At 31.7% G+C, this 16,960-nt stretch overlaps 1 protein-coding gene across 2 annotated transcripts in view; it reads left to right on the top strand.

The window, feature by feature from the left end:
- Positions 1–16,960, top strand: part of BRINP3 (BMP/retinoic acid inducible neural specific 3) — a 391,129-nt gene that overhangs the window by 245,384 nt on the left and 128,785 nt on the right. For both annotated transcript variants that reach the window (XM_025394858.1, XM_025394864.1), the window contains one exon: positions 6,585–6,821. In XM_025394858.1, the coding sequence (XP_025250643.1) occupies positions 6,585–6,821 (237 nt within the window). The remainder of the gene's footprint in view (positions 1–6,584; positions 6,822–16,960) is intronic.

Below are 16,960 nucleotides of genomic sequence, written 5' to 3' on the forward strand. Positions count from 1 at the left end.
TCCATGTCTATATTTTTAATTGTCTATTACAACTTTATTTATACACCTATGAGTACAAAGTCCTTTCTGAAAATAATTTTAGGAAGTCAATTTCAAGACCCTCAGTATCATGCACTCTTTCTTAAATTTAATTGTTATTTACAATCCAAGTATAACGTTGACTCATCTTTTAAAACTCTCCTTTGTACTAGCCTCATCTACCTTGTAAACTAATGTGAACAATTTGTTAACTCCGGATCAACGTAACCATGGTGCATTCCTTTGAAGGGTATAGATATTTCTGTGTCACCATATATGGCAATTGAAAACACTAGTATCACTGAAGAATATTTTATTAAGGTAGCAACAGAGATCTTCATGTCTTTTGGAGTTAGCTAGTTAGATATTTGGTCTGATAAATGGATGGATATAGATACAGATGATAAATAGATATAGATAGTTGCTTGTGTGTTGTGTTTTGTTTCTAAGTACAAGATGAAGTTTTAGAATCAGAGTGTTTGTCCGATTTTGGAATCTTCTGAATTTAGATACATTATTGAAAGAATCCTGAAATTATCACAATTTTTTAATAAAGACCTTCTTCTGAAACTCTTCTCTTTCAGTAGAAAAAGAATTGTTCCTGAAGTGGAATTGTATCTAAGCAAAGCAAATAAAGCACCAATAATTGTTGAAGTCAACTGGATTAGACAACAAATTCAGAACAGAAAGCTATGATTTAACCATCAGTATATGAATCAGTATTTTTTAAAAAATTAGAGATATAAAAGATGGACTTTGAGATCTCATTTTGCTGATAAGATTACAGAGCAGGCGTTTTTCAAAAATTTAAAAAGCCATAGCTACAACTTCAATTTAGTGATGAAAATATATTTAAGGTACATAATAAAAAGTAGTTATAAGAAAATATTGGCAAATACATATTGAAATATATTTTGAAATTTCTAATATTGAAAATTTTCAACTGCTTATGAGTATAACACATCAAACAAGGTGCCTCTGAGTGAAAATGTAACCAGAATAATTAAAAGTCATTTATTAAATTTTATTAGTAATTTTTTGGTAAAATTTCCAGACCTTGAGAAAATGAATAATTTATAGAACTGAATTACAAACACTTTTCCAAATTGGTTAGTTCCCAATATTTTATTTAAATGAATTTGACAGGACTAGGCTATTTTCAGGTGAATGATTAAATGTAATTTTTAATGATGGTTCATAAGTGTTTTGGCTTATAATAAAAATTGAATGATGCTGCTTCATAAAACTCTTTTTGTTAATATTTGTTAATTTATTGAAACACATTTTCTCAGTGCTTACATACATAAAAATGAAGATGGATAATCATTTACACTGAAGGAAGGGTCACTCTAGCCAAAAAGTGCATAAACCAATCAACAAAAGTCCTATTCAGTCATTCAAGTCACGTATTTTCAAAAAACTGATTATATTTGCTTTAAAAAAAATTTCTTCATACTTATAATAAGTGTACTTCTATTGAATTGCATATTACATATGATAGTTACAATAATGTCAGAAATATTTTTAAAATTTTCATTATCAAGAAATTATATATAGCATACATTATACTATATGATATTTCATATTATTTAAATTTTCAGTAAATATATGTATACATATATACATTTCAAGCTATTTACTTTTATAAAAGATAAGTATGACTATGATTAAGAAAAGACATTGATTAATGAAATTTATTGTATTTGAATAAAAATATTTAGGGATAATAGAATGAAATAATGACTTGAAGGAGGAAAGAGATGTGTGTGTGTGTGTGCATGTGTGTGTGTGAGTGTGTGAATAATTTTATTTCAGGAACAATTCTTTTTCCACTTGAAGAGCAGATGTATGAAAAACATCATTACTAAAATGCTCATAATTCACACAAACATATGTCTATACACACACTATACTTATATACAAATTTTATTTTTATATTTGTATATCTTGTGCAAATGTTATTTTTAAAATATGTATTAGTTACTAAATCAACAGGAATTATATTTCATTTGTACATATATACAGTGTAATATTTTTATTGTAAAATATACAGATTAATAATATCACAGAGTTTACTAACTTTGGGCCTCTTTTATATATGATGAAAATTTTAAACAAGAGCTTACTCATGTCCAAAGTAGTGTTTATGTTTTCAAAACTATTTAAGGTAGTTCATGAGCAAAATAGCATTGAAGAACATTGACTAGCTGGTCACTTTTACTTAGCTGTTTGTCTTGCCATAACATATGCTGATATGCTGTAAATTAATTTATAATTTTTTATGTTCCTCATCAATTTTCTAATATTGTTTTATATTTGTTTAACAAATATCATTTATTTCCTTTCTTTCCTCTCATTCTGGGTTATAATTAAATGTGGTTTAGGTCTTTCCATCATAACACAAATCTTTTATGCTATTTTCTGTATTTTATATCTTTTTGCCCTTTTATTCCTTTTAAACATATTCTTCTGACATATTTCAGTTCACGAATTATCTCTTAAATGTCTATGCTGCTGTTAAAGCTATCCATTGGTTTTTAATTTCAAATTATGCATTTTTATTTGTAAAATAGCTACTTGATTTTTCTTTATAATTTCTGGTTCCTTGCCATATTGTCTGTTTTGTTATTAAATTTTTGATCATGTGATTGAAATTAATTTATCATTCTTGTTTGATAACCTCTATACCATCCCATGTCTTTTTATATGTTCATCATATTTTATTGAATTCTGTTGTGCATGAAAGCTTATACAAATATCTTAAAATTATTGATGGTGCATTTTCTTCAGAGAAGATTTAGTTTTGTTTCAATGCTATTTTAATTCATTTTGAAATATGCCAATTGGAACTATACTTCAGATCTGGTGAAAGCTAGTGTGTGTGTGTGTGTGTGTGTTTCGTTTTGTTTTTCTTTACTCTTTGGTTATGTAGCTCATCTAGTAACTAAATCCTGATGAAGTTACTGTCTCTGTCATGGTTGGTATAAATGTCAATTTGTACTTTGTTCTGGGCAGAACTCTAATGGAAAAGATATGCCCAATATATTAGTCTGTTCTTATGTTGCTAATAAAGATGTACTTCAGACTGGGCAATTTATAAAGAAAAGAGGTTTAATTGACTCACAGTTCCACATAGCCAAGGAGGCCTCACAATCAAGACAGAGGCAAGGAGGAGCAAAGTCACATCTTATATGGTGGCAGGCAAGAGAGGGTGTGTGCAGGGGAGGCCCCGTTTATAAAACCATCAGATCTTCTGAGACTTACTAACTATCATGCGGAAACCTTCCTCCATGATTCTGTTACCTCCCACTGGGTCCCTCCCGCGACACGTGGGGATTATTGCAATTCAAGGTGAGATTTTGTTGGGGACACAGAGCCAAACCATATAACCCAATATTGGGCTCACTCAGCCTGCGGAATTTCCTTCTTTCCAGGTTAACCCCAGAAATTCTCACTTCGTTTTTGTCCTTGTTATCTCTTCAGACAGATTATTTTTAATACTTTACCTAGATTTCCTAGTTGGCTCTAGTGAGAAGGTGGGTTGAAAACAAACTAGTCTTTTCACACCGGAAACATTCATATTTTTACTCTGTGGTTTTCAGCTTGTAGCAGTTGCCCTCACATCCTGGCTTTTACAGGAATCCCATAGATTCAAAACGAAGCTTTGTTAAGCATTGTTACAGCACCAGGTGGACCTGCTCTAAATATAGTGCTGTCAGTATTCCTGCCTTCTTGTTTCTGTACATTACAGAAAAAAAAAAAGAAAAGAAAATTTCGTGGCCAGCCCTGAACCACTCTTGAGTTGTTTGTCAGAGCAGGCCAAGCTATCTCTCTAGGAACCAACTAGTTCATATTGGTGGTCTGGTCATAAAATTCAAGTGTTCTGAGCTATGCATCCTTAAGCCTCTTTTCTCAAAACTCTTTGATTTTAGAATGGTTTTTCAGAATATGAGTTTCCTTCTTTTAGCAGTGTATGCATGCATCATCATAGGAGGAATATTTGTGTTTCTAAAATGGAACTCACTATTTCTTGCCACCAATCTTTCCTCCCCAAATTACATCTCCTGCATTCTGTATTTCTCCAAAAGCACTACCATCTTACATATTCAAAGTTATAATGCAAAGATGTGCTTTATGACTATGAAAATGGTACATGAATGCTTTGATTTTTTTGTGTGCAATTAAGATTAAAATAGATCAGTAGTTTACAAGTTTGTAGTCCACACTCAATTACTGTTACCTTAGGTCTTTTAATAAATATATACTGATTCCTGAGTTCCTTGAGCAAAGACTCTGAATTATTCAAATTTTTTTTAGCACTTAAAATTTTCAGAAAAAATAAATCACTAGGTGTATCTAAATGTGCAGTAATTTGGTAAACCATAAGACTAGACGATTAAGAAAATTTCTGATTGTGTCATTTTATGCCTCTTAAGTATTTTATCACTTTTTATTTGCCTTAGATCAAATAAAGTACTATTTAGCAGATTCTCATTATTCCTGTATCCTTAATTCCTTTCCCTAGCTTTGATATTTTGAATCTTCTTAAAGATATTAAATCTAGGCCGGGCGCCACGGCTCAAGCCTGTAATCCCAGCACTTTGGGAGGCCGAGATGGGTGGATCACGAGGTCAGGAGATCGAGACCATCCTGGCTAACACAGTGAAACCCCATCTCTACTGAAAAATACAAAAAACTAGCTAGGGGAAGTGGCGGGCGCCTGTAGTCCCAGCTACTCGGGAGGCTGAGGCAGGAGAATGGCGTAAACCCGGGAGGCGGAGCTTAAAGTGAACTGAGATCAGGCCACTGCACTCCAGCCTGGGTGACAGAGCGAGACTCCGTCTCAAAATATATATATATATATAAAATCTAATCTTAAAAATTAGTCAACTCTAGTATATTTCTTTGTCTTCTACCTCCAAATAAGTACCATTCTTAGTATCCCACATGGTAAAATTAAGTTAAATCTAAATGAATTAATTCTGTATTCCCTGATATAGGAATCCCAAATCCCAACAACATGACTCCCATATATGTGTGTAAGCACCTCTTTCATTGTATTCTTATAAACCATGTGCAACGAAACAATATTACTACTTTCATTTCCAAAATATATTAATATATACCCCAGCTTTTTATCTGTGTATGATATTGTTAATGTATCACTCTTCACCACAATCACTCAATATTGAAAACTCTACATCTGTCAAATAGTGTTCAATGCCTAACTTTTTAATAAAAAGTTTTCTTACTTTTTTGAACTTAATATAATTGCTTAGCCAATTAATTACATTAATTGAATCACATGTATCTTATATAGTTGAATCTTTTTTTTATTTTTCTTAAATATACTGCAAATATCTCTGTGACAAATAAATTTCTCGGTCATCTTCACTTTTGTATCTTACCTGGAAATTTCCTTCAAAACGAGAGTGTTCAATAAATATTTATTCCAGGTGAAATGAAAATTAATACAAAATCGAATATAGAAGTTCTAAGAGTACTTTTTCCAACAATTTGCAAAAGGAATTTTGCAATTTGTCAAGATATTTGTAAATTAAATTTTTTGCTAAATGTTAATCTATGATTTTTATTAAATCAACCTCTAAGATAATAGTCAAGGGTCAAAATTGATTTATTTCGTTAAACAGAAAACATGTAAAGCTATAAAAGCTCAATTTCTGGTAAGTAACAATTTGCTATTATCAGATTTTTCCTTAGCTTTGTATTTATTTTTACCTGCTTATTTGTTTAAATATTTAGTATTTAAGTTTTCTTAAGTAGCCAGAAATAATGAAAAACTACCTTTTTGAAATATCATAATAAATGTTACACCCTGAGAAAACCCAAAATCTTAATTTTACAATATATTGGAGAGTTTTTTAAGAGATAGCAACTTTACTAAACATATTTCTAGCAAACTAACGAGCTATGCCACTAGGGCTGTCTATACATGGCAAACAAATAAACTGTGAAATAACTAAATCAGTCCATCTGACTCCTGTAGTCATTTTTAGTACTCATTCTTGGAAAATAGAATTATATAACTTATATGTTGCTAATGGCATGAGATAAGCCTTACCATCAACATTCAATATGTATTTTACCAATGGCACAACCCATTATGCCCATTATGTGATATTTACATTGATGTGGGCTGATAGTCTAGTGCAAGCAAAATGAAAATATTTAAAACAATTTGAAATCAACTGGTAGAAAATAAATGCATGCGTGCATTTTCAAAGTTTTAGATAGGCTCCATCTATATTATGTAAAAATAACCAAATATTGTGATAAATTACATCAAATAGTCTGAGTTTTCAGTCATCTCCATGATTATTCATCTCTATTTCAGAAGTTTCATTATTCATGCAGTCAGAATATGTTGAAAGAGTTATAAATATTTGCAGTATATAGACTCAGATATTTTTCTGATAGTTTAAAAGCACATCATTCAAAATTTAATATACTAAATTATCTACTGTTTTGATGAATATTATAAGTAAGTATTTTAATGTTTTCTTTAACTGAGTAAATTTGTTTGATTTCTTTGTTTGTTCTTCAAGGGCTTCAAGTGCTTCTCCCAGACTATCTTCAGGAACGTTTTGTACAAGCAGCTTTGAGCTACATTGCTTGCAATTCAGAGGGAGAGTTTATCTGCAAGGAAAATGACTGCTGGTGTCACTGTGGTCCCAAATTTCCAGAATGCAACTGCCCCTCCATGGATATTCAAGCCATGGAAGAGAATCTTCTACGAATAACTGAAACCTGGAAAGCCTACAACAGTGACTTTGAGGAATCAGGTAAGACATGTATTTTAACACTTTTAAATATTGACAAAAATATATTGAAATGGCTAATTTGTCATTTTGCCACAAACTATTACATAGTTGGAAAGATTTTCACTTTTTTATTCTTTCAAATGGTCATTTTCATTGCTTTTATTACTGGTTACCAACTGGTGCTTTGTGTATCGCTACGTACTATTGGCATTAGAGTTTAGCCTGATTCTAAGTTGATGTATTAGTGACTTAATAAATAAAGTTCTTGCTTTTCTCAGTACAAGAATTTTTAAGTTATCATCTGATACCTCTGGGGTCTTTCACTACTTTTCTAGTGGCTGCTGTTTCTCTTGTGCAGCAAAATGAAGACAACGTTTGTTCCATACCTTCTTCAATATAATTCTCATTAGTACTTATTTTCACTTTACTTATTTTTATAATGAAATTATCTAAATTTTAATTTTATAGTGTTGTGTGAGTTGTGTTATGATTGTTTTATTTTTACTTAGTTAAAGCATACATATAAAATTTACTATCTTTACCATTTTAAACACACATAATAAGTACATTTATATTCTTTTTTTTCCCCTTCATTTTCTCCCAACCCCCACTACCCTTCCTGGCCTCTGGAAACCACCATTCTACTCTCTATCTTCACGAAATCTACTTTGTTTAGCTTCCACATATCAGTGGGAACATGTGGGTTAGAACATTTGCCTTTCTGTGATTAACTTATTTCACTTAATATAAAGGCCTCTTGTTCCATCCATGTTGTTGCAAATGACAAGATTTCATTCTATTTTATGGTTGAATAATATTCCATTGTGTATATGTACCACATTCTCTTAATCTGTTCATCCACTGATGGGCAGTTAAATTGAATCCGTATTTTGGTTATTGGGAATAGTACTGCAATAAATAAAGGAGTGCAGTTATATGTTCAATATTCTGATTTCCTTTATTTTGGATATATATTCAATAGTAAAATTAATAATATGGTAGTTCTACCTTAGGTTTTTGAGCAAACTCCATAGAGTTGTCCTTAGTGGCTCTACTAATTTATATTTCTACCAATAGTGCAGGAGGGTTACCCTTTCTCTACATCCTCACCAGCACCTGTTATTGTCTGTCTTTTAATACAGCCCATTTTAAATTGGGTGAGATGATAGCTCATTGTAGTTTTGACTTGCATTTATCCGATAATTAGTGATGTTGAGCATTATTTCATGTACCTATTTGCCATCTTTATGTTTTCTTGTGAGAAATGTGTATTCAGATATTCTGCCTAGTTTTCAATTGGATTATTAGTTTTTGTTTTTCTAATTTTGTTTTAGTTATTGAATTATTTGAGCTCCTTATACATTCTGGTTATTAATCCCTGGACAGATGAATGGTTTGCAAATATTTCCTCCCATTCTGTGGGTTATCTCTTCACTTTGCTGATTGTTTACTGTACAGGGGCTTTTTGGCTTGATATAATTCCATTTGTCTATTTTTATGCTTCAGTTGCCTGTAATGTTGAGGTTTTACAAACAAACAAAGAAAAATTTGCCCAGACCAATGTCCTATAGTGTTTCCTAAATAATTTCTTTTTTACTTTTATATTTTTAAGTTTTAGATTTAAGTCTATAATTTATTCTTATTTGATTTTTGTGTATGGTGAGAGATAGGGGTATAGATTTTTTTCTGCATAAAATTATCCAGTTTTTCCAGCAATAGTTATTTAAAAGATTTTCTTTTTCCCAATGTATATGTAGTCTTTGTCAAAGTTGAGTTGGCTGTAAATGTGTGGATATTTATCTGGGTTCTATTCTATTCCATTCGTCTGTGTGTCTGCTTTTATCCCAGTACTATGCTGTTTTGATTGCTATAGCTTTGTAGTAAATTTTGAAGTCAGATGGTGTGATAATTCTAGCTTTGTTCTTTTTTGTTCATGGTTACTTTAGTTATTTGGGTATCTTTTGTTGTTCTGCATATATTTTAGATTATTTTTTTCTATTTCTGCGAAGAATGTCACTGTTTTAATGGGGATTGTGCTGAATCTATAAACTACTTTGGTAGTATTGTCATTTTAACAACATTAATTATTCCAATCCACATGTATGAAATATCTTTACATTATATGTGTGTTTTCTTGTACTTTTTTCATAAGAATTTCATAGTTTTTCTTATACAGATCTTTCCATTATTTGGCTTGATTGCTTTGAGGTGTTTTATATAGTTGTAGCCATAGTAAATGAGGTTGCTTTCTTGTTTTTTCAGATTATTTGTTGATTTCTGTAGTTTATTTTATATCCTGAAACTTTACTGAATGTTTTTGTCAGTTTTAACATTGTTTTTATTCAGTATTTTTTCTAGATATGAAATTATGTTATCTACAAACAAGGCTAATTTGACTTTTTCTTTCTAATTTTTATGCTTTTTATTTATTTATTTTCCCTACTTGTTCTGGAGAGGACTCCCCATGTCATGTTGAATAAAAGTGGTGAAAGTAAGCATTCTTATCTTATTCCAGTACTTAAAGAAAAAGCCTTTCTCAAAAGAAAAGATTATTTTTCTCATTCAGCAAAGTGTTAACTGTGGGTTTGTCATACACAGCTTTCAAAATTTTGAGGTGTATTCTCTCTGTACCCATTTTAATGAGAGTTTTTATCATGAAGTGTTGTTCAATTTTATCAAGTGCTTTTTTGGCATCTATTGAAATAATGATATGGTTTTTGTTCTTGATTCTGCTAATGTGATGTATCATGTTTGTTGATTTGCATGTGTTGAACCATCTTTGCATCCCTGGGATGAATTTCGCTTGATCATGTTAATGTGTTGTTGAATTTGGTTTGCTAGTATTTTGTTGATGATCTTTGCATCTCTGCTCATCAGTGATATTGACCTGTAGTGTTCTTATTGCTTTCTTGTCATGTTTTTGTCTGGTTTTAGTATCAGGGTAATGCTGACCTCATATAATGAGTTTGGAATATTACCTTCCTTCCAAATTTTTGGAGAGTTTGGGTAGAACTGATATTGGTTCTTTAAATTTTGGTAGAGTTAGCAGTGAAGTCATTGATCCTGAGCTTCATTTTGGTGGAAGACTTTGTATTATCTCTTTGATCGCCATACTGATTATTGGTTTGTTATTATTATTTTTTTTTATTTCTTCATGGTTCAATCTTGGTAAGTTGTATATGTTCAGGAATTTATTCATTTCTTCCAAGTTTTCCAATTTGTTGGCATGTAGTTGTTCACCACAGTCTCTAACAATTCTTTGTGCTTCTGGGTTCTCAGTTGTTGGGTCTCCTTCTCCATTTCTGATTTTATTTAATTAGGCATTTCTCTTTTTTTTTTCTTAGACAAAGGATTTGTCCATTTTGATTAGCTTTTCAAAAACCCAACTTTTTCTATCATTGATCTTATGTATTTTTCTAGTATAAATTTCATTTATTTCCCTTTTTCATTTCTAATTTTATTTATTTGCCTCTTATTCCTTTATTCTTAACCTGGCTAAAAGTTTGTTAATATCTTTTCAAATATCCAACTTTTCCTTTTGTTGATCTTATGTATTTTTTTAGTCTCAATTTTATTCATATCTGCTGTGAATTTTATTATTTACTTTGTTAATTTGGGATTTGGTTTATTTTTGCTTTTCTAGTTCGTTGAGGTGCATTGTTAGGTTATTTGAAGTCTTTATACTCTTAATTTAGGCATTTATTACTATAAACATCCTTCTTGATACAGATGTTATTGTGTATCAGAAGTTTCGGTTTGTTGTATTTTTTTTTCATTTGTTTTTTGTTTGTTTGTTTTAAATTTCCTTCTTATTTTTTTTTTCTTTTTTTTTTTTTTTTTTTTTGAGACGGAGTCTCGCTCTGTCGCCCAGGCTGGAGTGCAGTGGCCGGATCTCAGCTCACTGCAAGCTCCGCCTCCCGGGTTTACGCCATTCTCCTGCCTCAGCCTCCCGAGTAGCTGGGACTACAGGCGCCCGCCACCTCGCCCGGCTAGTTTTTTTTTTTGTATTTTTAGTAGAGACAGGGTTTCACCATGTTAGCCAGAATGGTCTCGATCTCCTGACCTTGTGATCCGCCCGTCTCGGCCTCCCAAAGTGCTGGGATTACAGGTTTGAGCCACCGCGCCCGGCCTCCTTCTTATTTTTTTTTAATTGACCCATTAGCTGTCTCGTAGGATGTTTAATTTCTATGTGTTTGTGTATTTTCCAAGGTTCCTCTTGTTTTCAACTTGTGGTTTTTATTCCATTGTGGTCAGAAAAGTTACTTGATAAGATTTTTATTTTTTAATTTATTCAGACTTTTTTGTTGCTTAAGATATGACCTATTCTGAAGAATGTTCCATGCACTGAAGAAAAGAATGTATATTCTGCAGCAGTTGGGTGAAATGTTTTGTTAATGTCATTTAGGGCCTATTAGATCTAGTGCATAGTTTAACTGTGCTCTTTCTTTGTTGATTTTCTGTCGAATGATATGGTCATTACTGATACTAGGGTGTTTAAATTCCACTGCTGTTATTTTATTTTAGTCTTATGTATATTTTTAGCTCTCCTAATGTGTGCTTTATATACTTATAGGAAACTCTGTTGTTGGGCATAAAAATATTGATAATTGTTATATTTTCTTGCTGAATTGACCCCTTTATCATTTTATATTGATTTCCTATGTCTTTTTAAATCTTAGATTTTTAATCTATTTTGTCTGATATAGGTATAGCTACTCCTGCTCTTTTGTTTTCCAGTTGCATCGAGTTTATTTTTCCACCCCTTCACTTTCAGTCTATGTGTGTCTTTCTAGGTTAAGTGGATTTTTTGAAGGCAACATATAGTTGGGTCTTACTTTTTTATTCATTCAGCCACTGTATACATTATAATTGAGGAAGTGAGACCATTTACATTCAGTGTTATTATTGATAAATAAGTGCACACTACTACCATTTTGTGGCTTGTTTTCTGGTTGGTTTCAGTCTCTTCCTCTCTTCTTACTTTCTTTGTGATTAAGTGATTTTCTTTGGTAGTGTGTTTTAATTTGTTACTTTTCATTTCCATGAATTTATCTCAAGTTATGAGGCTTACAAAAATCGTCTCATAGGTATAACAAGTTGTGCTAAAGAGATGACAACTTACCTTGGATAACAAACATAAGAACAGAAACAAAGGCAAAAAGCACACAAAAAATTTTACACTTTAACTCCACTCACCCAAATGTTTACTTTTAGTTGTCTTAGTTTACTTTTTTTGTTTGTTTGTTTTTGAGATGGAGTCTTACTCTGTCGCCCAGGCTCGAGTGCACTGGCGCGATCTCAGCTCACTGCAACCTCTGACTCCTGGGTTCAAGTGATTCTCTTGCTTCAGCCATCCAAGCAGTTGGGATTACAGGCATCCGCCACCACGCCTGACTAATTTTTGTGTTCTTAGTAGAGACAGGGTTTCACTATGTTGGCCAGACTGGTCTCAAATTCCTCCGTTTGCAGATTTTTTATGCTATCTCTTAAAAAGTTGCTATAGCTATTATTGTTTTTGATAGACTTTACTTTTGGGCTTCATATAAGGCTATGGGAGAATTGCATACCAAAATTAAAGTGACAGAATATTCTGAGTTTGTCCTTGTACTTAATTTTACCAGTGGGATTTATGCATTGAAAGGTTTTTTTTTTTTTTTTTTTTGGCATATTTGTATGCTTTTACTTTCAGATTGAAGAACTTCCTTTATCATTTCTTGTAAGATGAATCTGGTTCTGGTAAATTTCCTCCGTTTTTGTTTCTTTGGGAAATAGTTTATCTCTCCATGTTTTAAGTATGACTTTGCCTAATACAATATTTTTTAGTTGCATTTTTTTTCTCTTTGAACACATTGAAAATGCCATTGAGAAGTTTGTTGCCAGACAAATCTAAGCGCCTTTTATGTCTTTTATGTTATTTGCTTCTTTTTTTTTTTTTTTTTTTTAAATTATACCTTAAGTTCTGGGTTACATGTGTGGAACATGTAGTTTTGTTACTTATGTATACATATGCCATAGTGGTTTGCTACACCCATCAACCCATCACCAACATTAGGTATTTCTCCTGATGTTAACCCTCCCCTACACCCCCCACCCCGCGACAGGCCCCAATGTGTGATGTTCCCCTCTCTGTGTCCATGTGTTCTCATTGTTCAACTCACACTTATGATTGAGAACATGCAGTGGTTGGTTTTCTGATCTTATGATAGTTAGCTGAGAATGATGGTTTTCAGCTTCACCCATGTCCTTGTAAAGGACATGAACTCATCCTTTTTGCTTCTTTTCTCTTGCTACTTTTAGGATCCTCTCTTTTTCATTGATCTTTGGGAGTTTGATTATTATATGCCTTGGAGGTAGTCTTATTGGGATGGAATCTGACTAGTATTCCCAGATCTTTCTATACCTGAATATTTCTCAAGCTTTGGAAAGTTTTTCATTATTTATTTAACTACAATTTCTACTCCTTGATCTTGCTCAGGTCACTTTTGAATATCAATAATTCTTCAATTTGGTCTTTTGAGGTAATTTTCTGTGTCATATAGGTGGTCTTTGTTCCTTTTCATGTTATTTCATTTGTTTGTTTTCCTCTGACTGTGTATTTCCTTTTTTTTTTTTTTTTTTTTTTTTTCAGAGTCTCACTCTGTCACCCAGGCTGGAGTGCAGTGGTGCGATCTTGGCTCACTGCAACCTCCACCTCCCAGGCTCAAGCTCTCCTGCCTCAGTTTCCTGAGTAGCTGGGACTACGGGCATCTGCCACCACATCTAGCTAATTTTTGTATTTTTAGTAGAGACAGGGATTCACCATGTTGGCCAGGATGATCTTCATCTCTTGACTTCATGGTCCACCCGCCTTGGCCTCCCAAAGTGCTGGGTTTACAGGCGTGAGCCATCATGCCCGGCCCTGACTGCGTATTTTCAAATAGTCTTTTCGCTCACTGATTCTTTTATCTGCTTGGTCCATTTTGCTGTTGAGACCCTCTAATGAATTACTCAGTTCAGGAAATGTATTTCTCCATTCCATGATTTCTGTTTGATTTTTTATTATTTTAATATCTTTGTTAAGTTTCTCTAATAAATTTCAGAATTGCTTTTCTGTGTTGTCTTGGAGATCACTGGGTTTCCTGAAAACTGCTATTTTGAATTCTTGGCCAGAGAGCTCACAAATCAGCATCTTGTTTAGGTCAGTCACTCAATTTTTGTTCTGTGTTTTTAAAGAGGTCATGGTTTCCTGTTTGCTGTTGTTTCTCATAAGTTAATGTCTGTGAATTGCATTGGAGGATTGATTATTAATTCTAGTTTTATCTGTCCAATTTGTTTCATTTATAGTTAAATATATTTGCTCCTTGATTCTTTGCTGCTAGATCATTGCTTTATTTTTAGCTCTTAATTATGCCTGAAGCCCCTATTTGCATTGCCGTTGTAAATATTGAGAGCTCTGGCTGTCCTGAATGGGGTTGGTCCCAAAGGGTTTATCCCAACACTGTGTGAAGGTGACAAAACATGTTCCAGACAATTAAAAAAACCACAATGATGGCTTCAACAAATTATTTTGTTGTTGTTGTTGTTGGAAATTACACAAATTACACAATGAAAGGGTAAATAGATTTGGGAAGAGTTAGTAAATGTAGGCTCCCTTAAGATGTATTTGGTCAAAATAGAGCATTAAAAAAACTAAAATAATGGAAGAAGAGATTGGTGAATAGAAGGGACTAGGAAGGGGAGGGGAAGTATGAAGAGGTGACCATCAAATGTTACAAAGTTTCAGTTAGACAGAAGAAATAGGTTTTGAGATCTATAGCGTAACACGTTGACTATTGTTAATAAAAATATATGTCTCAAAATTGCTAACAGAATATATTTCTAATACATTTCAAATATCCTCACCATAAAAATAAGTATTTGAAGTGGTAGATATGTTAATTAGCTTGAATTAATCATTCTTCATTATATACATATATAATAACATTCAGTTTTACCTCATAAATATATACAATTATAATTCTTCAAATTACAATAAAATACACATCAATTAAAAATGATTTTAAAATTGTGGTATATTTACACAATGGAGTTGTATAAAGCTTGAAGGAATGGACTAGCCAAAATATGAATAAATCTCTGAAATATCACATTGAACAAAAGAAGCCAGACTTAAAGACACACATATGATTCCATTTATATTAAGTATAAAACAAGCAAAGCTTACCTGTACTAACAGATCAGGGCAATGATGCCTTTGTCTAAGCAAGGGCTGATGTGATAGATGAGAGTCTGAGAGGCTTTTTTGGTATGAAAAATTTATTATTTCTTTATCTACAGTCTGACTATATGGTGTATATAGTTTTTGAAAATTCTGAGTTATATGCTTACAATATATATATTTTTTCTGTATTCATGTAATTTAATAAAATAAAAAATAAACACTTTGGCAACTAAATAATCTGAAGGACATAATGACAGAATAATTGAATAGATTAATATTTCCAAAGTTCACTACATGTTATATGTTTAAATTTGTAGTGAATTGGTAAATATTTGATCTGGAGCATTCATTGACCAGAGATTTTGAAGTACTGATTAGAAGCCAGTCCTAACAAAAGTCAGACTTTTTAATCTTATCTCACATTTGAACTGTTCATCTTAGGTTTATAACCAAAGGCTCTTGCCATAGTGATTCAGTTATGTCAATATTGGGAAAACACTGATCTACAGAATAAATCTATTTTCTGATATGGTATCCCTAAAACTATTTCTAATATTGAAAATTACAACATTGAATTATTTGCTGTTATCAGTGGTTGAATGTATTTAGCTGATTCATATTTCACTTGAAAAGTTGCCCTACTTTGCTGTAAACTTAATGATTCATCACAGAAAAATATTTATATTATTTTTAATTTAAGTATATAGATAGTTAAATAATGAACTCAAACTTTTATTCATAAATTATATCTTCAGTAAAACCACATTCACTTTTCTTGGAACTAAACAATTGGTAAAATACTATATTTGTTTTGGACTCCTTCTAAAACTAGTAAGATATACGAAAGAGCACATGTAATAGTTTTGAGAAAAGTTTTTGGTTGAGAGAAACTTTCTTTTTTCTTTTCTTTTTTTTTTTTTTTTTTTGCCTCATAGAGATAAACAAAATGTAAGAAGTAATTTGGCAGCTATTACATGGGGAAAATAATTCTAAAATATTCTCACCACTCACAGGCTCTTATAAGTTGATGGTCTTTATTCTAACTACCATGATTGTAAGGAAATGCACCAGCTTATTTCATTTCCCTGATGGTTGGGAAAGCAGCAGAATTATGTGCAAGTGCACTATTTACATGTTTCTGCTGGGAATTCTTGACTTTTAGGTGCGAGACATACTAATTCGTCTATTCTTATCTACATGCTTGAAATTCAAATGCTGTTATACTTTGCATAGACAATAGAAATTGGAGTAGAGTTTTAGGTTACTTTCAAAAGCTGATTCAATGTAATGTGAAAAATTAAACAAATGCAAGTAAATAACATATCTGAAAGTTATTTTTATTAAAACAGAAAAAAAATCAATTTATGTTTTCTATTTTATTAAAAGAGAATATTCATTTGAATTTAAGAAATCTCCCTTAAACGTAAGTAGCAACATGAAGTGTGTCAGAGTGCATACCACAACAATATAGAATGCTAATAACTAATACCATACAAAAAGAAGAAAGGAATTTGAATGTTTCATTAGGTCAAGATAACCTGTTTGTAAATGACTTTCTATTGTGTATGTTTCCTATTTTCACCGAGTATAAAATTCAATCAGTAGATAGGATTAGCACAGAATGATAAGCCATTTTTATATTTGATTATATTTGATTCATTTTGTTCTGTAATGGGCAAGTCCTGCAAAACACACCTGTTACAGCTGGCAAATAAAAGTGTCAGGGAATTTTAAAATAGAAGTATTTATCTTTTCATGTCTTGAAACCTGAGAAAATTCCTCACTCTAATAACAATATTTGTTGAAATCCATTTATTCTCTACCTTTACATTTTCAGAAAATAAATTGATATTGTTTAATAAGAAATATTGGTGACATATACATAATAATTACAATAAAATATAGTATAGAATAAATATATATATATAAATATAGAGGCAGAAAAAAATGAAACACACAA

This window comes from Theropithecus gelada, chromosome 1 (assembly GCF_003255815.1).
Source record: "Theropithecus gelada isolate Dixy chromosome 1, Tgel_1.0, whole genome shotgun sequence".
Lineage (NCBI taxonomy): Eukaryota > Metazoa > Chordata > Mammalia > Primates > Cercopithecidae > Theropithecus > Theropithecus gelada.